At 52.3% G+C, this 22,801-nt stretch overlaps 2 protein-coding genes across 4 annotated transcripts; one reads left to right on the top strand and one right to left on the bottom strand.

Moving 5' to 3' along the window:
- The first annotated feature begins 13,542 nt into the window (after window positions 1-13,542).
- Window positions 13,543-18,696, top strand: NAGS (N-acetylglutamate synthase). 3 transcript variants are annotated; one of them, XM_041726508.1, is made up of 7 exons: window positions 13,543-14,098; window positions 14,690-14,964; window positions 15,076-15,289; window positions 15,543-15,723; window positions 16,063-16,234; window positions 16,330-16,512; window positions 17,100-18,696. In XM_041726508.1, the coding sequence occupies exons 1-7, from the start codon at window positions 13,664-13,666 to the stop codon at window positions 17,251-17,253; spliced, it is 1,614 nt and encodes a 537-aa protein (XP_041582442.1). In that variant the 5' UTR covers window positions 13,543-13,663; the 3' UTR covers window positions 17,254-18,696. The 3 variants fall into 3 exon arrangements, with proteins under 3 accessions (XP_041582442.1, XP_041582443.1, XP_041582444.1); XM_041726509.1 differs by having other exon boundaries at window positions 16,799-17,242; XM_041726510.1 differs by lacking the exon at window positions 16,330-16,512.
- Window positions 18,670-22,423, bottom strand: TMEM101 (transmembrane protein 101). The gene is made up of 4 exons (XM_041726511.1): window positions 22,217-22,423; window positions 21,733-21,913; window positions 20,459-20,605; window positions 18,670-19,675 (listed from the first exon to the last, which is right to left on the bottom strand). Exons 1-4 carry the CDS (start codon window positions 22,351-22,353, stop codon window positions 19,367-19,369), a joined length of 774 nt encoding a protein of 257 aa, XP_041582445.1. The 5' UTR covers window positions 22,354-22,423; the 3' UTR covers window positions 18,670-19,366.
- Between the last annotated feature and the right edge of the window lie 378 nt (window positions 22,424-22,801).

Here is a 22,801-nt window from a genome sequence, read left to right as displayed (position 1 = left end):
TGGGGGTGGGGTCTAGATCTTTGAACCCTCATCCGCAATCTGCCCGCAAACATTGGAGCTGATGGCTCAGCAAGGCAACTCCTCCTGGCTTCCTGTGTACCCACACCCCCAGAGGTCAGCACACAGAGGGTGTTCTTTCCTCTTATTCATTCACCCCATATTCCGGGAGCACCTACTCCATACCAGTCCCTGCTCCAGGCACCTGGGGATATAAGAAAGAGCAAGATAGACAAGCGGTGAGCCCTCTGGGAATTTATGGTCCAGCAAGAATACAGCCCAAAACAAGTGAACAAGCACAGAAATACAATTACCTTTGACCCTGGAACAACACAGGTTTGAACTACATGGATCCACTTATACGTCGGCTTTTTCGATAAATACAGTACAGTCCTGTAAATGTATTTTCTCTTCTTTATGATTTTAATAACATATTATTTTCTGTAGCTTACTTTATTATTTTTTTTTAGATTTTATTTATTTGTTCATGAGAGATCAGAGAGAGAGAGAGAGAGGCAGAGACACAGGCAGTGGGAGAAGCAGGCTCCATGCAGGGAGCCCAACGTGGGACTCGATCCCGGGTCCCCAGGATCACACCCTGGGCCAAAGGCGGCACTAAACTGCTGAGCCACCCGGGCTGCCCTGTAGCTTACTTTATTGTGAAAACACAGTATATAGTACATCTAACATAGAAAATGTGTGTTAGGGTATCCCTGGGTGGCTCAGCGGTTAAGTGCCTGCCTTTGGCCTAGGGCGTGATCCTGGAGTCCCAGGATCGAGTCCCAAGTCAGGGTCCCGGCATGGAGCCTGCTTTTCCCTCCTCCTGTGTCTCTGCCTCTCTCTCTCTCTCTATGTCTATCATGAATAAATAAATAAATAAATCTTTTTTTAAAATGTGTGTTAATCGGGATCCCTGGGTGGCGCAGCGGTTTGGCGCCTTCCGTTGGCCCAGGGCGCGATCCTGGAGACCCGGGATCGAATCCCACGTCGGGCTCCCGGTGCATGGAGTCTGCTTCTCCTCCTTCTGCCTGTGTCTCTGCCTCTCTGTCTCTCTGTGGCTATCATAAATAAAAATAAAATTCTTTAAAAAAAAAAATGTGTGTTAATCAGCTGTTTATAAGGCTTCCGGTCAACAGTAGCGTAGTAGTAGTTAAGCTTTAGGGGAGTCAAAAGTTATACATAGATTTTTGACTGTGCAGGGGGTTGACATCCCTACCCCCCGCATTGTTCAAGGGTCAACTGTATTTATAGTGGGAAGTGAGATAGAGTGATAACTTGAGCAGCAGCGATGGGAAGGGAGAGATGGCACAGACGCTTCCATGCCATCCTATTCGAACCCTATATTGGAAGCCCTTACAGCAGCCTGCCCAGCATCCTCCATACGTCAAGGGCAGCAGGGTCTTACTGGGTCTTCACCTCCAATCACCTGGGGCTTCCCCCTCTATACCCACCCCATCCCTCACGTCAAACAGCCACGGGGAGAAGAGAGGGTCACCGGTGTGGGAGCCCCAGAGCCTTCATGTCAGGGAGGAGGGCGGCAGAATGAAGACAGTATCCTCTGCAGCCCCCCGACATTCCCCTTCTGCCTCTCCACCCTCCCACTGGGGTCCCTTATCCTTCCTTCAGACCCCACACCCATCACCGAAGTAATTTCCAGGTAGACTAAAGAGTTACACATAAAAAATAAATTGAGCCACAGAAAATGGAAGGAAGAAAGCACAATCAGAACTCTTGAGGGAAGAGGTCTTTACAGAGGACTGGACGAAATCACAAGAAAAAGGTCAACAGCTTTGCCCACAGAAGCATTAAACGCATGTGTGTGTCATAAAAGCGCAACTGAAATGACGCATGAACACCCTCTTTTAGCCAGGCTCGCTCCTAATCTGTCCTATATGGAGCCCGGAGGAAGCTTCCCTCCCTCACCCCCAGCCCTCACCTTACCGAGTGTGGGTGGGCTGTCGCCCCTGAATGCTCCCTGGCACCCGGCTGCTGCTCCGTCTTCTATCAGAGCACCTTGTGAATGTTGGTTTCAATTTTGATCCTCATGGTCTATGAGCACCTTGACATCTTGTTGTTTATATTTATAATCTCCACACCTAGCACACAGAAATACTTTACGCAAACTAAAATTCATTAAGTTGTTTAGTGGATATCTGCTCTATTTTCTCCTTCTCCGGGTTGTTTTTTTTTTTAATTATAGTAAAATATCCATAACCTAGATGCGCCTGGGTGGCTCAGTGGTTGAGGATCTGCCTTTGGCTCAGGTCTCGATTCCAGGACTCCCGGGATCCTGGGATCGAGTCTATTATCAGGCTCCCCATGGAAAGCCTGTTTCTCCCTCTGCCTGTGTCTCTGCCTCTCTCTGTGTCTCTAATGAATAAATAAATAAAATCTTTAAAAATATATATACATAACATAGACACCAAAAAAATTTCACATAACATAAAATCTACCATCTTAAGTTTGAGGAAATGCCATACTGTTTCCATAGCAATGACACCATTTTACATTCCCACCAACAGTGTGCAGAGATGCCAATTTCTCCATATCCTCACCAACACTTGTTACTTTCTCGTGTTTTTGACCGTAGTCATCCTAACACATATGAGGAAGCATCTTATTGTTGTGGTTTTTTGGGGGTAGCTAATCTCTTTATTAATCTCTATGTCCAACATGGGGCTCAAACTCACAACCCTGAGATCAAGAGTTGCACGCTCCACCTACTGAGCCAGTGAGGCTCCCCTTACCGTTGTTTTGATTTGCATTTCCCAATAACTAGTTTTTAAATAAGTCAAGAAACTAAAAAGAAAAGAAAGAAATCCATATAACAGATATGACAAAGAGTAATAGCTTTTTTAAAAATATATTTTATTGGGATCCCTGGGTGGCGCAGCGGTTTGGCGCCTGCCTTTGGCCCAGGGCGCGATCCTGGAGACCCGGGATCGAATCCCACATCGGGCTCCCGGTGCATGGAGCCTGCTTCTCCCTCCGCCTGTGTCTCTGACTCTCTCTCTCTCTGTGACTATCATTAAATAAATAAAAAATTAAAAAATATATATATATTTTTTATTTTATTCATGAGAGACACAGACATAGGCAGAGGGAGAAGCAGACTTCCTCTGGGGAGCCCCAAGCAGGACTCGATCTCAGGACCCCAGGATTACGCCCTGAGCCGAAGGCAGACGCTCAGCTCCTGAGCCACCAAGGTGCCTTGACAAATGGTAATATCTTTTATATGTAAAATGAATACAACTTCTTTTTTTAAATTTTTATTTACTTATGATAGTCACACAGAGAGAGAGAGAGGCAGAGACACAGGCAGAGGGAGAAGCAGGCTCCATGCACTGGGAGCCTGACGTGGGATTCGATCCCAGGTCTCCAGGATCGCGCCCTGGGCCAAAGGCAGGTGCCAAACCGCTGCGCCACCCAGGGATCCCTGTAAAATGAATATACAAATCTCTACGTAAAACATTAGGATACAAAAAGATAAGTGGACATGAAGAGACAACTTCGAAAGAGGAAAGGTAACATAAGAACAGATGGCATCACTGGTCACCAAAAAAGACAAAATAGAATACCGTGTTTTACCTGGGAAGATTTCAAAATGTAAAAAATAAATAAAGAGATAAAACTCACTGCTGGCGAGAGTGCTGGCATTCTCAGACATACTCATCCATTCAGGGCTGATGAATGTGTGTTGGGACAACCCTTTTGAAAAGTAATTTCCAAAGACTCAGTGGGAATTTATGCACTTTATGGATTCAGTTTCTGGGCACTTACCGAAATAAACTAATTTCAGCAATATTTGCAAAAATGTGTACCACAGTTTATTTATAGCAGTGAAAACTTGGAAGTAGCATAAATCTCTAATAACAGCATATTCAGTAATAAATTTTAAAATATTCCTACAGTGTAACACTGGGCAACTGTGCAGTTGATTGTGAAGTTTATGAGATGAGAAGCTGTTTGGGACCTTTAAGTGGGGAAAGCAGAATACAAAATTTTACCTGCAATATGATCTCAACCCAGAAAAAAAAAATAAAGGTAGTAAGTGTGTATAAAAATATACAGCAGGGGCGCCTGGCTGGGGCAGGTGGTGGAGCCACTCTTGATCTCAGGGTGAGTTTCAGGTCCACATCAGATGTGGAGATCACTTAAAAATAAAATCTTAAAAAAAAAAAAAAACAGCAGACTGGTGGAAGCTTTCTCTGGCTGATGAGCCTGTGGGTAACTCTTTTCCGCCTGGGTGCTTCATCTCTTCTCATCATATACCTCTCCCCAAATGGAAAATGTAATCACAATCTTTCATAAACTTTGATCAGATAGTCCCTTTTCTGAATATTTATCCTTAAAAAAAATCATTCAGCAATTTGAAGGAAAATGTTATGCGTGAAGTGCTAATTATGGGGTTGTTGTTTTTTTTTTAAGATTTTATTTATCCTTCTGAGCCGGGAGCCTGATGTGGGGCTTGACCCTAGGACCCCAAGATCATGACCTGAGCTGAAAACAGACACTTAACCTACTGAGCCACCCAGGCGCCCCACTAATTATGTTTATAATCACATATAAGTTGGATGCAAATCGAATGTTTAATAATAGAAATTAATTAAATGAACAAGGGAATTTTACCCTTGTTGAAATCTTTGTCACTAAAAGGCACAATTGAGAAGTGTGACAGGTTGAATTGTGAACCCTCCCCCCCCCAATAAAAGATATGTTGAAGTCCTAACACCTAGTACCTCAGAATAGGACCTTATTTGGAAACAGGATGTTGCAGTCTTAATTTGTTAAAATGAGGTCATCCTAGAGTAGGGTGGCACTTAATCCAATATGTCTGTTGTCCTTCTAAGAAGAGGAGACAAGCCCAGGGAGAAGGTAGCCATCCAACCCCAAAGACAGAGATGAGTGGTTCATCTACAAGCCAAGGAATGCCAAGAATTGCCAGCAAATACCAAAAGTTGAAAGAGCCAAGGAAGCATTCCCCCATATAGGTTTCAGGTGGTCCTGCAGTCGTCTGGATCTTGGACTTCTAGCCTCCTCACCTGTGAGGCCATAAATTTCTGCTACTTCCAGCCACCCAGTCTGTGGCACTTTGTTAGGGCGACCCTAGGAAAATAATATAGGATCTAATGTGAAAAACTTTCCTGACATCTTAAGTGAAAATCAGAAAAATATTTGTAGGTACACAATGACACAGCCAATGTTTGTTTGTTTAATGTACAAGAAGAGCATGGAACCACATGGACCAAATGCAAAAGCAGCTATCCATTGGTAGGCTAGGTAGGTTTTATTTATCCAGTTTTATATTTTTATAATGGGAAAAAAAAGGGGGGGTTGGGTTTTTGTTGTTGTTGTTGTTATTTTTTTAAGTATACCCTGAATGTGACCACCAGCTCCTCTTTTCACTCCCACTGTCAGACCCCTGGTCCTGCCTGGGATCCACCATCCCCACCCCTCCGACCCACCCCTACCCTTAACCTCCAGGAGCCCAGTTGAGATCGGGTCCCTCATTCCTCAAAGTCCTGCAGTGGTTCCCCGCGTCTCCTTACCCTGCACCCACTCCGCTGGCCTCACGACCCATGGCGTTGCCCTTCCCCGCCCCTGCCCTTGCCCTGCCACACCAGCAGGTTCACGAACATCGGTACTTTCCCTGGGGTTTCTCAGTCTGACCTGCAACCACCGGTGAATCAGTAAATCGGGAGGGAAGTCAGCTTTCTCCCCACGAACAAGACCAAAGGGAGTGGAAGCCAGTCTGTGAGGCTGGGACTTGAAACCCCGGCGGCCGACCCCACATCAAGGCAAGGGCGGAGCCTGCCCCGGGTCCACTCGCCCAGCGCCCTGCCCGGTCCACAGTGGGCGCTCCCTTCGGGTGTCCCGACTCAGGACGCCTGAACCCCCTCCTCCCACCTTTGCCCCCCAGGAAAACCTCCCAGTCCTCCTGACTCCCCCTTTGGCTGCACCCTCACTCCCAGAGCTGGTCTACACGCGGGAGGTGTCAGGATGCGAGAGCAGCGCACGAAGAGGGGGTGGCTCTGGAAGGGCGTGGGCTGGGGTGGGGGCAGCCAGAGTCCGGGGCGGGCAGCAAGCCTGGGCACGAAGGGACCAAGAGCCTGCCCCCCAACACGCGGCCCCGGTCCGGTATTCGCTCGCCCCTGGTAACTCCGCAAGGAGCGCACCCGGCCTCGGGCCGCCGGGCCGACACCGCCCTCTCGTGGCAATGGGTGTAATTACAAGCTGCAGCCGCCCGCGGAACAGCGTCCTTATCCGCCAAGGACCTTAGAGCCTGACGGTAGAGCCCTGAGTTCCCTGAGTCCAGAGGGCGGGCTGTTCAACCTTAGGACAGTTTCCTAAGCCCTGATACTCCACAATCCCCTGCCTCCACAGCAGCTTCGCCTTGGGACGTGCACATATTAGGATGAGGCCATATGAAACTTCCATTTATTGACTTACAAAAACACAAAACATACGAAAGATACACATAAGCTCAGCCCCACACCTCACCCTTCATACATGCCAAACCCCTCAAACACACACACACACACACACACACACACACTCACTCACTCACTCACCTCTACACATTCCTCTTTCCTCTGTGGGACACACAGTTGGCTCTCCCCCCAGGAGCTCTCAGCCATGGGACTGACCCAGAAATACCACCCAGCACACCACCACCTTACCCATGAGTCCCACACGACACTCAGCCTCCACGGAGCCATAAACACAACACCCCTGAGTCCAGCTCCACCCCAGGGTCTCCACCTCTCCCTCCACATCTTCTCTGGCCTCAAACTCACTAGGGATATCCCCATATTGAATGCCTACCTTTCTTGACCTCTAGAGACCAGCCTACAGACCTGCTCCAGTACTTTTCAGATTTTAATGCCCATAGAATCCCCTGGGGAGCTCATTAAAATGCAGATGCTAATTCAGTAGGCCTAGAGTGGGCCCCAGATTCTGCCTTTCCAACCAGCTCCCAGGTGATGCTATGAACCATGCTTTGAAGAATGAGGCTGGGGGATCCCTGGGTGGCTCAGCAGTTTAGCGCCTGCCTTTGGCCCAGGGCACGATCCTGGAGTCCTTCCGGCATGGAGCCTGCTTCTCCCTCTGCCTGTGTCTCTGCCTCTCTCTGTCTATCATGAATGAATAAATAAAATATTTAAAATAAAAAAAGAATGTCACAGTTCTCCCAGAAGTTCCTATGGCTTCATCCCAGGCCTCTCCCCAATCATCTGCCACTGGACTTTCCCACCCTACTCCCTCCCCACACACACACATACACACTCACACACTAAAATGGGAAAGTCACTGATATGTGAAACCAAAGGCCTTTTCTCAGGCTCTGAGAGGCATCTATGCTGTGGGCTGCCCCTTTCTTCTTGAAACATCTCCACCTATGGATTCTGGGTGACTCCTGGTGGGCCCTCTTCTACCTCTCCATTGTGTTCTCTGCTCTCTCCACCCCCTCCCTGGCAGCTCGTGGCCACACTCAGGGCCTCTCCATCCCTGACCTCTCTCCTGAGCTCCAGGATCCTCTTCCCCTTGTCCACTAGGAAGCTCTGCTTGTGCCTTGAAAACACTTTAACTCCACTTGTCTAAAATCCGTCTCCTTGGATCCTTCGTAATAATGGTAACACCTTCTTCGTGGTGTTAGTCAGGAATTAAATAAATGAATACGTATCATGTGCTTAGAACAGTACCTGAGGAAGAGTTTGCCATCAATTATCTTCAAGACAGTATGTAGCCTGTCCTGGGACACCTGAGTGGCTCAGTGGTTGAGCATCTGCCTTCAGCTCAGGTGATGATCCCCGCAGGGAGCCTGCTTCTCCCTCTGCCTATGTCGCTGCCTCTCTCTGTGTCTCTCATGAATAAATAAATGTAAAAATCTTAAAAAAAAAAAAAAAAAAAAAAAAAAAAAAAAAGACAGTAGCCTCCCCTAAAGACTCCCAGGCCCTAAAGATTGTAGGCTGTAGGAAGACATCCCATTGTAGGGTTATGGACAAATTCTGCCTTCTGTGTATATGTGTCTTTTTTCTTCTGTCATTTCCCAGAGAAGGTCTCTATCAGACACTAACAGGTCTGCAGCATAGCCCTCACACTGCTGCTAGCTCCCTCCTTTTAAAACACTCCCAGGGCAGCAGCCAGAGGAAGAGGCAGAGAGAAGGGAGTCCCCTGCTGGACAAGAGGCTCATGGCAATACCGAAATTCTTAAATCCATAAATTATATATTTGTGGAGTATTTACTGTTTCACATATTCATGCCTTGCAGGAAAACTACTCATGGAAGGGACGCCTGGGTGACTCAGTGGTTGAGTGTCTACCTTCAGTTCAGGGCCTGATCCTGGAGTTCCGAGATCGAGTCCAGCATCGGGCTCCCTGCATGGAGCCTGCTTCTCCCTCTGCCTCTGTTTCTGCCTCTCTCTCTCTGTCTCTCATGAATAAATAAATAAAATATTTTTTAAAAAAACTATTCATGGAAGAAGCAAACTCGCTTTTATTGAGTGTTTGCATGTCAGACTGGTAACTGCCACCTATGGGGAGTTCATTGAATTTTCTCATTTGTCCGATCATACACAGCAGTGGGTAGATAGTATAATAAATCCCCTGTACCCATTGCCTAGCTTCAACAAATATCAACTCCTGACTCATAGTGAGCCTAATTGCATCTGTTTCCCCACACTGCTTTCTGCCCTCCAGGGTTATTTTGAAGCAAATGCAAGACATCTTATCATTTCATCTATAAATATTCATCATGCACCCTAGAGTACACGGAATAATTTTAAAAACACCACACACAATCATAGCATACCTAAAAAATAATATATCAAATATCCTTTGTGCTCAAATTTTTCCAATTGTCTAATTTTTTAAGGTTTGTTTGATTCAGAATCCAAATAAGGATTAAAAGAGACTTTTTTAAAGATTTTATTTATTTATTTGGCAGAGAGAGAGAGAGAGAGCAAGGAGCAGGGGCAGAGGGAGAGGAAGCAGCAGGCTCCCTGCTCAGCGGAAAGTCTGCTGAGCAGGGAGCCCTGGCATGGGGCCCTATCCCAGAACCCTGAGATCATGACCTGAGCCGAAAGTAGATGCTTAACTGACTGAGCCACCCAGGTGCCCCTAAAAGACATATATACTTTTGAAGCTAGGCAATGGGTACATACACTGCTGTGTATGATCGGACAAATGAGAAAATTCAATGAACTCCCATAGGTGGCAGTTACCAGTCTGACATGCAAACACTCAATAAAAGCAAGTTTGCTTCTTCCATGAATATATACTTTTAGGGGCACCTGGGTGGCTCAGTCAGTTAAGCCACTGACTCTTGATTTTGGCTCAGGTCATGATCTCAGTTTGGGGGATTGCCCCCCCCCCCCGTGAGGCTCCGTACTAAGCACAGAATCTGCTTGAGATCTTCTCTCTCCCTTTCCCTTTTTCCAGGCTTGCACTCCCTCTCTCCCTCTCTAAAATACATATATACATACATGCATCTTTTTGGGGCACCTCACTGGCTCAGTCAGTAGAGCATGTGAATCTTGATCTCATGGGTGCGTAGAGATTACTTAAAATCTTTTTTTAAAAAATACACCTTTTCATCTAATTCCACCCTTCTCTCTCCTCCTCTTTTCCTTGTAATTTATTTGTTGAAGAAAGCAGGTTACTTGTCCTATAGTTTCCCACGGTGTGGGTTTTGCTGACTGCATGCCCATGGAGAGCTCTTCATCTTCACTATGATGCAATGAGATTAAGTTTTATTCTCTTTCCCCCTTTATATGTGTGAGAAAATGGGAGCTCAGAGAAGTTAAATGCCTTGGCCAAACCTCTTTAGCCAAGGAAGTGGCAGAGCCAGGCCTCCTGACCTCCAGCCAGGGAAAATTGGACTACATCCTCAGGGCACCCTGATCACCGCCTGGCACATGGTGTGTGCTCACAAAACTTTATAATCTCCCACTGGGCTCTTCCTCCTCACAGATGAGGAGGGCCACCTTGGGGCTGTCTGAGTAATCATAGGACCAATCCCACGACAGGGTCTACAGAGCCAGTCTTCCCTTTCCATAGGGCCCTACCTCTTTCTTGCTGTTTTCTCTTCAATCAGTCATTCATTCATTCAGTAAATGTTTACTGGCCACTTCTCCCATGCCAGACACCATTATGGCATGTGAATCAGTGTGGCTCTGGGCCCCTGTACATGGGTAGATGGGTATGATCTTAGGATGTATGTCTGCTTCTAATTCTGTATGTTGTGTGTGTGTGCATGTGTGTGCATGTGCACACAGAAGTCTGTGTATATTCATGTCTCCAGATCTGAGTGCCCCCGTTGTCATCACTGACAACAGCTGGGTGTGGATTTGTGTGTTCTCAGTACCTGTTCATGTATATGCTGAGTCACTGTGCATGTAAATGTGCACAATTCTGCATGCCAATGTGTGTCTGAGTGGACCTGTGTCTCTCTGCAGACCTGTTGTGTCTATACATGTGTATCTCTCCATGTGTACATCTGTGTGACTTTGGATGGTGTGGGAATCCATGTATTCTGTGTATCTCTGTACACCCGTCCGTCTACACATCTGTGTTTCTGCGTGCATCTTCATGGATGGTATGGGTTGCTACGTTTGTGTACTCTGTGTGTGTGTGTGTGTGTGTGTGTGTGTGTGTATCTCTTTGCTCAGGTGCTGTGACTGGAACTGTCAGCTGTCACCCCTGGACCGTCACCTCCATGCCCACCTGTCCTGAGTGGCAGCCAAGGAGGGCTCTAGTAGGAGGGAAAGCCTTGGCCCTTCAAACCAGCTCCTGTGCTCAAGGCTGAAGCCCATGCTAAGCGGAAATATCTGGAGGGGTTGGAAGGTTACGTCTGTTCTCAGCATCTCCATGACCCAGGGCCCGGTGAAAAGACAGGAGCCCGATTCTGGGCAAACTGACAACAACCTTTGCTCTGAAAAACAAAATAACGGCTTGCTTCAGAGGGGAACAAAGAAAATTCGAGCTGGAACCACAGACTGACAACAATACTATAGCCCCTCAATTCAGAGATATAGGGTCAGGTGGGGGTGCTGACCTCACACCCACACTCATCTCCTCTGTGAAGCACTGCCAGCTCTCCAACCAGAGGCTGGCCTTTCCCCCCAGGAGAGGCAGTGGGGACACAGTGGCCCTGGGGTCACTGGGTCTGGAGTTAATCATTTACTCAGGGTATTCCTGGGCCCATTGGCTGTGTGGGGACACGGCCCCCTGGGCTAAAGCCCAAAGCAGTGGGAAGCAGCTCCCCAGCTGGTGTCACCAGCCCAGGGGAAATGGGGCTAATGCTGTTGGCTTCTGAAAAGGGTGGGCCCTTGGTCTGTGGAGGGAGAAGTCAGCCCTGCCCTCACACAGGCCCCGAGTTGGCAGGAGGCAGGACTTAGTCACAGCTGTGGGGAGAGGGCCTGGAAGGGGCCTGCATTTGGGAGAGGAGTGAAGAGAGGCCAGGGCTGGGGTGGATAGACGGAGAGGGAGGAACCCCTGAGCTCAGAGGGGCCAAGGAAGGTGGGAGCTCAGATGATGGGCTGGGACCCCCTTCTCTGGTAGATTCTGGGAAGTGCAGGCAAGAAGGGCGTGGGCAGCCCTATCCTGGAAAAAGAAGGCCCTAGAGGTGACCCCGCAGAGTAGGGGGTACACTCTTCCTGCTTTACTCTCTAATGGAACCCAGGATTTCTAAAAAGGAAAATGGAAAAGTCAGTGGCGGAGGTCACAGAGGTCAGCTTCCCCGCCCTCTGCCAGGAGTCTTCTGCCTGGGAGGGTGCATGCGTGCACGTGCTGTGGTTCTTGCAGGGGATCCCCAGAAGGGGTTGCAATCCTCACCCAGCATCCTCTGGGATACTCAGGAGAGAAGCAGCTCAGGCCACCACTCGCCATTTAGGCAGAGACCTCAGGGTCCTTACTCCCCGCACAGGGAGCATAGAACTTTACAGAAGGAAGAAAAGAGCAGTGGTGAGAACTCAAGATACCTAGCATCTGGCCATGACACTAACAGCTATGTGACCTTGGCTGAGTCACTGCTTTTCCTCTACAGCAACACAAGTTGAGACTCCAGCACAGTGTACCCGAGCGCAGGATGTGTACAAGTGATAGCATACAGGGTGCTTTTAGGCAGTGAGCAGATACAGTACCAAATAACAATGAATCACATCCAGTGAAAGTTTTCATGTCCTTTTCATTTTTTTAAAGATTATTTATTTATTAATGAGAGACACAGAGATAGGCAGAAGGAGAAGCAGATTCCCTGCAGGGGGCCTGATGTGAGACTCGATCCCACGACCCTGGGATCACGGCCTGAGCCAAAGGCAGATGCTCAACCACTGAGCCACCCAGGTGCTTTTCAAATTGTGTTTAAGAACATACATTTGGGGGCACCTGGGAGGCTCAGTAGTTGAGTCTGTCTTCAGCTCAGGTCATGATCCTGGGGTCCTGGGATCAAGTTTCATATCAGGCTCCCCGGAGGGAGCCTATGTCTCTGCCTCTGTCTCTGTCTCTCATGAATAAATAAATAAAATCTTTTTTAAAAAATGGGCATAATAATAATACTCATCCTGGACCCATCGTGAGGATTAAATGAGTTACTATATGTGAAGGGCTCTGCACAGTGCCTGGCATTCTCCATATATCAAGAGAAAGCCTCCCAGGGTGCTAGGATAGCTCTGACATTGGGCCCTTACTGGCCTTATGTGTTACCAAGAGACCAGGCAACACTACCTAACTGGAATTTAATAACAGTTTGTTCTGGATTTATTCTTAAGGCTTTCTTCTGTTTATAGCAAGTGATATTGGTCTTCTAGTTATAATCTTGATAGGGATAAACTTTAAATTTGAAAACTTTAATACTAATAACGGGGATTTACCCTCTGGTTCCCTTCCCATTGGATGGATCTAAACACTGGTCTTGGTAGAAAGGAGCATACATTTTGGGAAAAGAAGGAAAAGGGACACTGAAGCTGTCCTCACAGCACTTTATAGTCTGATATATAGCTTATGGCCTAGTTTCAAATAAGGTAAAATAAAATAAAATAAAATAAAATAAAATAAAATAAAATAAGGGGTGATTTGTGAATATGACAAAATTCTTCAAAGTGGTACCCAGTGTCTGGAGCTTGGCAAACCCTGGTAACCTCATGATTCCAATCTTTGCGTTCAGATGATAGGAGGGAGGCATCCCCGCCCTCCAGTAGAGTTGGCCCGCCTCCACTCTCCTTCCACTTTTCCCCACCTCTCCTTCCAGTCTCCTCCCTCAGTCCCGATAACCTTAACCGTCACTTGCTCTCCCCTCTTGACCTCCTCAAACTCCCCTTTAATCATCCAGAACCTTAGAGACCCTCAAAGCCACCCTGGGTCCCCTGGGCCCTTCCTGGAACCGGCCTTGGCAGCAGATTAAAGATGCCCCGCACCCCTTATCTCTGCCTCGTGACCTGCGCGCGCTAGTGGGTTCCATCCCCCTTCCCCAGGGGCGGGGATACTGTTGACCCCGCCCCCTGACCCAAGGCCTGACCCTCCTCAAATGCACCCGGAGGCACTCAGGGCCCCCAGTTCGCGGCCCGCCCCGGCTGGTCCGGCCCCGCCTTGCAGCAGGTTAAGAGCCCCCCCAGGACCCGGAGCTCGGGACAGAAGCGCACTCGTGGGGGGGGCAGCCCGTCTGGTTGTCATGGCGACGGCGCGGTTGGCCTGGGCCCTGCGGGCCACCTCTGCGGGAGGAAGGCTGCGCGGTCCCCGAAGCACCGGGGACGCCCGGAGACTGAGCGGCAGCGCACGACGGCGGGCGGCCAGGGGCGCCAGCCCGGGGCGCCGGCTCAGCACCGCCTGGGCGCCCGCCCAGCCGGTACGAGAAGGGACCGAGGGCGCCGAGGACGACACCCACGCGCCTGCCGCGGAGGAGCCGGAGTGGACGCCGCCCCCCGCGCCCCCGGTCCCCCCCGAGCCCCTCGAGCCCCCCGGGCCCCCGGCAGGCCGCTCGCTGGTGCAGCGGGACATCCAGGCCTTTCTGAGCCAGTGCGGAGCCAGCCCCGGGGAGGCGCGCCACTGGCTCACGCAGTTCCAGACCTGCTACCACTCCGCGGACAAGCCCTTCGCCGTCATCGAGGTGAGCGGAGCCGGGCGCCGGCCGTGTCACGGCGAGGGGATGGACGGGGGCTGTACGGTTGTACCGCGACGTGTCGCCAGGCATGGGGGGACCGGCTGCGGACTCCGCGCAGCGGAAGCGGGGAAAGGTGAGACGGGCCCGGACGAGTGCCGGGACTGGGTGAGGCTGCGCACTGCTCCAGTAGTCTCCCGCCCAGCCCAGGTGAGGAGACTGGGGACCCTAATCCGCCAAGTGTGATGCGCTGGAGAAGTCACCACCACCACCACCACCACGGACGCAGTTAGGGGTTCCGATGGCAAGTGGGGAACCTAGACAGGAGCCGCCTGGCTCACCCCTCCCCCCAAGGAGTCCTAGGGTCCAAGGTCGCAGGGAGGCACAGAGGGAGGAACACCAGTGTGAGATAAGGGGATGGCAAGACCCAATGGGGCAAAGGGCGGAGCAGGTGGGTGCCGGTAGCCAGAAATGGAGCCTGACTGTTCCTGGGGAGGGGAGGTGCAGCGACAGGGCCCTGCGGACCAGGCTGCAGGAGCAAGCGGTTGTGGCAGGAGTCAGGGCCACTGAGGCCCCTTCTGAACGCTCACTCCGCTGCAGGTGGAGGAGGAGGTACTCAAGTGCAGTCGGGCGGTATCCAGCCTGGCCTTCGCCCTGGCATTCCTGCAGCGCATGGACATGAAGCCACTAGTAGTCCTCGGGCTGCCGGCTCCCACCGCACCCTCTGGCTGCCTTTCCTTCTGGGAGGCCAAGGCACAACTTGCCCAGCACTGCAAGGTGCTGGTGGATGAGCTGCGGCACAACGCTGCCACTGCCGTGCCTTTTTTTGGTGGTGGGTCAGTGCTGGGAGCTGCTGAGCCAGCCCCTCATGCCAGGTTAGTGCCGCCCGCCCTGGCCCCGGTCCTTAGACCTCACTAAGCTGCCCGCTCTGCCCCAGCCAGGCAGGCCTGGAGGGGGCCCTCTTGAGCATCACGTCTGGCCCACAGCTACGGCGGCATCGTCTCAGTGGAGACCGACCTGCTACAGTGGTGCCTGGAGTCGGGCAGCATTCCCATCTTGTGCCCCATCGGGGAGACGACCGCACGCCGTTCGGTGCTCCTCGACTCGCTGGAGGTGACCGCGGCTCTAGCCAAGGCGCTGCAGCCTACCAAAATCATCTTCCTCAATACCACCGGAGGCCTGCACGATGGCACTCAAAAGGTGTGTCCCCTCCTTCTGGGTCCCACTCCTGTGACTCTGTGCCTGGCTGAGCCCCTCTCATGCCCCCTGCTCATGTTCCAGAGGGCTTCAGTCATTCTCCAGCCGGGTGGGTCGGGAATGGCGTGGTGCTGGATCGGAACCCTCCCTGGCTGAGGACTCTGGGAGGAAGTGCGGGTAGAGGAAGGGTCGGGGAGGGCAGGGGCAGTCGTAGCCAGCAGCAGGCCAGAGGCTCACCCCCTGGCCCTGGACATAGGTCCTGAGTAATGTGAACCTGCCCGCTGATCTGGACCTGGTGACCAACGCCGAGTGGGTGAGCACCAAGGAACGGCAGCAGATGCGGCTCATTGTGGACGTGCTCAGCCGCCTGCCCCACCACTCCTCGGCCGTCATCACCTCCGCCAGCACGCTGCTCACTGAGCTCTTCAGCAACAAGGGTGAGGGCCGCGCCTGGGGGCGGGGGGGGGGGGGGGGGGGGTGGAGACCCAGCTCGGGGAGGTAGGTGGGTCTAGGGGAAGTAGGTGGGACTACAGGCGATGGACCGAAGTTGAGGGACAACAGCCAGCGGAAAGCATCTCACTGTGTGAAAATCATGTACATATCTATGCAGACCACAGAAATCACTTCATTGTGTAGGTCTTACAAAGAGGGGCACTGTCCCACCGGCCCCTGTTCTATCTGGACACCCGCCCGCCCCCACCAGGCAGGGCAAAGGCAGGAGCGGACTGGACCTGGCTCTTGGTCCCTTCCTCCTCCATCCTCCACCCCACCCCCAGGGTCCGGGACCCTGTTCAAGAACGCCGAGCGGATGCTGCGGGTGCGAAGCCTAGACAGCCTGGACCAGGGCCGCCTAGTGAACCTGGTCAACGCCAGCTTCGGCAAGAAGCTCCGGGATGACTACTTGGCTTCGCTGCGCCCCCGGCTACACTCAGTCTACGTCTCTGAGGGGTGAGCCTGCGGGCCCCAGGCAGGGACCGAGGGGCAGAGCTGGGCAGCTGGGGGCCAAGGAGAGGTCCCAGCCTGCCTCTCCCCTGCTGCGCCAGGTACAACGCGGCCGCCATTCTGACCACAGAGCCCGTCCTGGGGGGCACCCCGTATCTAGACAAATTTGTGGTGAGCTCCAGCCGCCAGGGCCAAGGCTCTGGCCAGATGCTGTGGGAGTGCCTGCGGCGGGACCTGCAGACGCTTTTCTGGCGCTCCCGGGTCACTAACCCCATCAATCCCTGGTAGGTCCCGCCCCTCGGGGCTCTGGGCTGCCTCCCCCCGCCCCCCTTCACAGCCACGCCTCAGGGGAGCAGACCACACAGGGAGCCTGAGATTTCCCCAGAAGTGGAGCACACTTAAAAGCACTGGGCCCCACAGCGGTGGATTCCTTGAAGACACTCCCCAACTCTCCAAGAGTCCTGAGAAATCCTGACCTTCCAGGCTCTATTCCACCCTCCAGAGTTGCCGAGCTCTGGCCCCCAGCCCACTGCATGTCTAGTTTTCCTCTGCAACTATCCCCTCACCCAGGTCTGTGGGGACCAAGAGGTGAACAAGAACCCCTCCCCTGGATGCACAGACAAGACTGGAGAGAGCAAAGGACGTCCTCAGTCTAACCTTCCTAGCTTTGGGACTCTGGCAAGTCAACTAACTTCTCTGAGCTTTAGCTGCTTCTTTGTGAAAAGAGCATTAATACTACCAGGCTCTTGGCTGCTGCTGTACGGATGAAACCAGATAATAGCAGGGTGCCTTGCATGTAGGAGGTCCTCAAAATAACCAGTGAATAATGAGAACTGGCCTTGCCCTAAAGGCACCCCCCTTCCCCCACCAGGTACTTCAAACACAGTGATGGCAGCTTCTCCAACAAGCAGTGGATCTTCTTCTGGTTTGGTCTGGCCGATATCCGGGACTCTTACGAGCTGGTCAACCACGCCAAGGGACTGCCAGACTCCTTCTGCAAGCCAGCTTCTGACCCAGGCAGCTGACCCTCACCACCAGCCTGCAGGCCCTGGGACAACCAGGGTGAACCAAAAGCCATGCCTGCTGGAGGAGCTCCCAGGCAGCCACAGGCTGGACCAGGCTTGATGGCTAAGTGATCTGCAGAGGAGGAAGCAACCCCTACTCTACTCTGTCCAGAGGGGGATGCCCAAATGGGCACAAGCACAGGAAGAAGGGTGTGCCAAGACACACACCCCCCCGCCCCCCCCATCACTGGCTCCAAAGCTATAACCAGATGGCCTTCAATTTTCAGTCTAGGGATTTGGGAGGTGAGGGTGGGGGGCTGGCCTTCTAGGGCTCTACTGAGGGCTAACCTTAAAGGTGGGCCAGTTTCTGTGGTCTCTGTGCTGTTTCGAGGCTCCCTTGCCCAAAAGACCACCCCCCAATTGCTTGATATTCCACCACGTATTTTAATTCCTTCGGGTCTTACAACTTTTCAGGAGGCCTTGATTAAAACAAAAATACTTGTCTGAGAGTCAGCTCACACTTAAGAGGAAATGAGCAGTGCCCTTCTGGGAGCAAGATCTTGAGGGCTGGAGAACCAGGGGACTCCTAGAGGGAAGAGAAGAGCTAAAAGAGATGGGAGTGCCCCAAAGATGTATGTTGTCACTGTCTCCCTCACCTGGGTGTCAGCAGCCCCCGGAGGGGCTCCCCTCCATCCCCCAGTCAGACCAATAGCGATTCCAGCTCTTTCCAACCCAGACCTAGACTTGGATGTTTCCCCCTAGGCCCCACTGGAAGCTGTCACCATCTGCGGGAACAGAATATCTCAGCCGGTGGGAGTCCAAAGCCAGAGGTTTCGTTTCGCATTTTTGACTCCCACCATGTTCAGGCCCATACTGGCCACTGGGCTATTTTCAATCAGGAGGTGCATGGACAAGTAGGGAGAGGACTACCATGGCACAGCAGAGCCACAACAGAACCGACCCATGAGCAGTCTCTGACTTCCTCAGGAGAGGGGTTGACACAGCTGTGTGTGGGCATTAGACAGGTCCGACCTGGAATCCAGCTGTGGCTGTGGCTGGATTTGCTATGTGGCTTGAAGTAAGCTGCTCACCTTCTCTGAGCTTCCATTTCCTCATCTGTAAGATGTAAAACCCTCACAGTGAACACTTAACATTAGTTTTCCCCACTAGCTGCTCTCACCAAAGGTTTCTTCCAAAAAACCAGGAGGAGAAAAGGGGAAAAAAAGGCTAAGACACAGAAACTGGGGACAGATCAAAAGCAGACTATAGGGACGATCCTGACTAGAGAGCCAAAGGCCTGTGGGAACTCCCAGAACAGGGCAGAGGTCACGGGAGGACTGAAGTAGGCCTTAACCAGATGTGGTCTTTCAAGAACCCAAGATCAATCCCAGCCAATGGCAACGTGCCTTGTGGGGAGAACAGAGAAGCAAAGCCAAATGTCTATATAAAATGTTTATTTTTGGAGGACTGTGTGGTCTGGTGTTTGGGAGGGCACTCACCCCAACCAGGCCAACCATAGTGCTAGAAACAGAATGCAGGAGGCGGGGAGTTAGCCGCTGCCTGCCAGACCCCTGCACACCCCAGACTGGGGCCTGCTCAGCTCTCAAGCTGGGGCAACAGGCTAGAGCTGTTTCGGCCCCCAGCATGCCCTGAGAACTCACGTGACTTCTGTAGTGCCTGGCCCCTCAGCTTCTTTTGGCCCAATCCATATGTCAACACACATACTCACTCCCAGTCTCCAGAAAGTACTGCAGAGCCTAGCTGACTCGTCAGGCTCAAAAAGGAACTTTTCACATTTGCTCACTTCTGGTTCATGGTCTTCCTTCCTCTGTACCCCCACCCAAGCCCTGTCTTACTCCCTTCTCTGAAACAGGAGACCCAGGAAGCAGCTGGCCTTGGGTCCCTAATAACAAATGGGAAAAAACCCTGGAAGGCATCTTCATGAGGCCTCCCACCACCCCCAAGGGCCGAGCCCAGACACCGGGGAAGAGACCTGCCTCCTACCAACACATACACACAGCAGAGAACCAAACCAACAGAGCAGAAAGCATAAAGAAACAACTGGGCCAGCAAGGAGGAAGGCAGGGTGGCCCTGGGTGACCCCCTGCACCCATCTCAGTCCTCGCCATGCCGCTCAGCCATCAGTGGCCAGGATGACAGCAGCCCCGAAGATGCCCACGCTCTCTCCAAGGAGCTTCATCTGGTTCCAGAACTCAACGCGCCGTGTGTTGTGCCAGTAGGCGACATTGCCATCAATGAGCAGCATGACCGGGGGCAGCAGTACAGCCAGGATCTGGGCAGCCAGGGTCACGTAGTAGCCTGACAGGAAGGCCAGGGCCAGGACGCCATACAGAACGAAGAACAGCTGGATCATCAGCTCCCCTCCTGGGAGATGGTTCAGATATGCCAGCCGGTCCTCCTTGCTGTGCTGCAGTGAGTAGGCCTAGAGACACACCATCCTCTAAGTCTCTCCAGCAGGCTGAGAGGAGCCGGTCTGGGGATGGCTGCCCTGGAGATGGCACCTGCAAGTCAGCCTCTGCAAGGTGGGCTTCTGACTCCCATCTCAGACTTGGGGGCTCTCTGAAAATAGGGCCTGCATCTCTCCCACAGACTAAGGAGCTCATGAGGCTAAGGCCTGTCTTTCCTCACCTTCTAGGCTCAGAAGAAAGTGTGTCTCCACAGCCAGACTAGGGCTCTCACCTCTGAATACAGAACTGCACATGGGATACGATGCCCAGTAACGAAGATGAAGCCAAGTGACCTAGAGCCTGTCCAGGTCCCCATCCACACTGGCTCCCTCTAGGTCCTCCACGAGGGAGTACCATAACTGGCTACCCTAGACAACCCCCACAACTCTAAGTGGTAGATCCCCATCTGGGGTCTGAACCCCACCAAACCTCTCCTTTGTCCCCTCTCCCATTCCTCTGGGGGCTAGAGCCATGAGATGACCAGTCCACTCTGTTCTTCTCTCAGGCTTGGGACTGAATGGTCAATCCAACCTCTTTTCTCCCTGGTGGCAATAATGTTGAGAAAAGGAACTCTCAAGCAGGTCTCAGGAGACTGAAGGGCCCTTGAGGCCCCAAAACTGGCTGAGGAAACCCCAGGAGGTAGACCATCAGGAAGCACATGCAAGGCCTTATTCTGCCCACCTCCCTGGGTGTTGCCAAGCATGGGCTCAAACCTCATTCCCAAGCAAGCACTTCCAGCCAACGGCCCCCCAACCTACCACACAGATGAGGTAGATGCCCAGGAACACCTGGCCGGTGGACTGGAGGGAGCGGCTGCGGGGTTTCCGGCGGTACAGCTCCCCAGCGCCGCTGGCCAGCACAAGAAAGCCGCCGATGATAGCAACTGTGCGCGAGTACATACGGACCTGGACCGAGGTAAGGGGACCCCAGTCAGGAACTGCAGCCACATTTCTCCTGGCTGTCCAGAGCAAAGAACGGCCCATCTCTACACATCCCATTCCACCTGATGAACCCTCTTACCATTTCCAAGTGTGGTAGACAGGTACAGCAGAGATAGATAATTTTTATCAGAAGTGGAAACTGAGGCCCAGAGGGATTAATAAAATTGTCCCAGGTCCTACAGAAAGTGGCAGAACCCAGATACCAAGAGTTGCCCCCTCTGCACCCCAGACTCAAATCCCAATGTTCTTTCTGCTATACAAGACAGAGTCTGTCCCATAAAAAACAAACAAAACAAACAAACAAAAAAAAACATTAATCTCATTGTCCTGTAGCTGTTCACTCATCTGCCTCCCCTACTGGACTGACAGTCCATTCCTTGAGGGCAGTGCCTTTGTTGAGGATTATCTACAATCTTGCAGTGCCTGCCATAAGTTCTGGCACTTTCAGGTTTAAATGCTCCACTAGGGATCCCTGGGTGGCGCAGCAGTTTGGCGCCCGCCTTTGGCCCGGGACACGGTCCTGGAGACCCGGGATCGAGTCCCGCGTGGGGCTCCCTGCGTCGGGCTCCCTGCGTGGAGCCTGCTTCTCCCTCTGCCTGTGTCTCTGCCTCTCTCTCTCTCTCTCTGTGTGTGACTATCATGAATAAATAAATAATATCTTTAAAAAATAATTTAAAAAAATAAATGCTCCACTAAATTAAATTTTGTAAAATTGGATGGTTGAAACCGGTACTCTCCAAGGTCCCTTTTGCCCTATAATCTGACATTACTAAACTAATGGTTTAAAGGGTTCTGGGAACTAGTGACCCAGGTACTAGTCTCACCTGCAAGTGGTGTGACTTTGAGAAAGTCTGTTTCTCATCTTCGGACCTCAGTTTTCCCACTCTGAAAGGCAGTCTTGTGTGGTCTCTAAGGTCCTTTCATTCATGCAGTCTGGAATAATCTCCACAAGCCTGGGGGTTCTGCATTCCCAGGCTTCACACTATGCACCTGGCTAGCACCATGCATTACCCAACTGCCCAGGGCCCGGGGTACTGGCCTGGGGCTCCTCATCCCCTTAGCAAAGTCCCGCTTTGGGCCGAGGTGCTCACCTTCAGCCAGTCCCCGTAGTGAACGTAGCCCCCGATGTAGGCGGCGTAGGTGCTAATGGCCAGCTGGAGTGCGGCCCCCAGTGCGAACCAGCGCCGCTTCACCCCAAAGGACATGAAGCTGGCGCACAGCACGGCAGCCCCCAAGTCGAAGTACAAGTAGGGTACTGGGATGTCGGGCTTCCTGCGAGCCGGAGAGGGGAAGAAGCAACGAGGACAGAGTGAAGCGGGAGAAGAGCCTTACGACGACCCCTTGAGTTCCCACAAGCTCCACTGCTCCCCCGAACCGGACGCCCTTCCACGGCCAGGATCCCTGCACTACGCTCGATGCCCACCTTGCCCCAGACCAGAGCCCCTAAAAAGCCCGAGGTCCCAACTCTTCCCCAGCCCAAGGGCCCCAACTTCTTCCCCACCTCACCGCACCCCCGTTCTTGGGACGGGCGGTACCGCCCCCCACCGCACTCGGCGGCCGCGTGGGCCCGCTCACCGGCGCGCTTCGGCCCTCTCAGCGTACAGCATGAGCTGGCTGAAGCAGCCCCAGAAGGGGCAGCGTGTGAGCAACACCGAACCCAGCTGCATTATCAGCTGCAGCATCCACCGTCGAGAACCCATCTTCGACGCCATCTTGGGGAAGGGCAGTCCGCTGCGGCGTCACCCCCGACGGGGAGACCGGCGCGGGGAGGCGACACGCAACTTCCGGCTCTCGCGGAGCGGCGGGGGTGGGGGGTTGGGAGCAGTGTCTTTCCCTCCCGACGGGAAACCATGCTCTCGCTCTCTAGTTCCGGACCGGAGCAGGTGTTCCCTCTGCAGATTTCGACCTTTCCCTCTGCTCATGGCGGCTTAAGGATCCTTCCTCTTGGCTGCAAAATTGAAAACTAGACTAGAGGAAGGAACAGTGGGTTCAGCTTACCAGAACCATGGGCAATAACCTGATGCAATGAAGCTTACTAGTCTTTGCATGCTGCTAGACCTGGGGTCCAGGCTTCAGTCCAACCCTAAGGTTCTTTGGGCATGTCCCTACACTTTCCAAAACCCATCTGTAAAACGAAGAGGACATTTACCTCACAGTGTT

Source organism: Vulpes lagopus, chromosome 12, assembly GCF_018345385.1.
Source record: "Vulpes lagopus strain Blue_001 chromosome 12, ASM1834538v1, whole genome shotgun sequence".
Taxonomy (NCBI): Eukaryota; Metazoa; Chordata; class Mammalia; order Carnivora; family Canidae; genus Vulpes; species Vulpes lagopus.
This window is presented reverse-complemented; position numbering and strand designations above follow the sequence as displayed.

Coding starts and splice junctions, on each gene's coding strand:
- NAGS (XM_041726508.1), top strand. CDS start 13,664: ATGGCGACGGCGCGGTTGGCCTGGGCCCTGCGGGCCACCTCTGCGGGA. Junction 14,965..15,075: donor GAGCCAGCCCCTCATGCCAG/GTTAGTGCCGCC, acceptor TCTGGCCCACAG/CTACGGCGGCATCGTCTCAG. Junction 15,724..16,062: donor TGAGCTCTTCAGCAACAAGG/GTGAGGGCCGCG, acceptor CCCCACCCCCAG/GGTCCGGGACCCTGTTCAAG.
- TMEM101 (XM_041726511.1), bottom strand. CDS start 22,353: ATGGCGTCGAAGATGGGTTCTCGACGGTGGATGCTGCAGCTGATAATG. Junction 21,914..22,216: donor GAGAGGGCCGAAGCGCGCCG/GTGAGCGGGCCC, acceptor TCCGGCTCGCAG/GAAGCCCGACATCCCAGTAC. Junction 20,606..21,732: donor ACTACGGGGACTGGCTGAAG/GTGAGCACCTCG, acceptor ACCTCGGTCCAG/GTCCGTATGTACTCGCGCAC.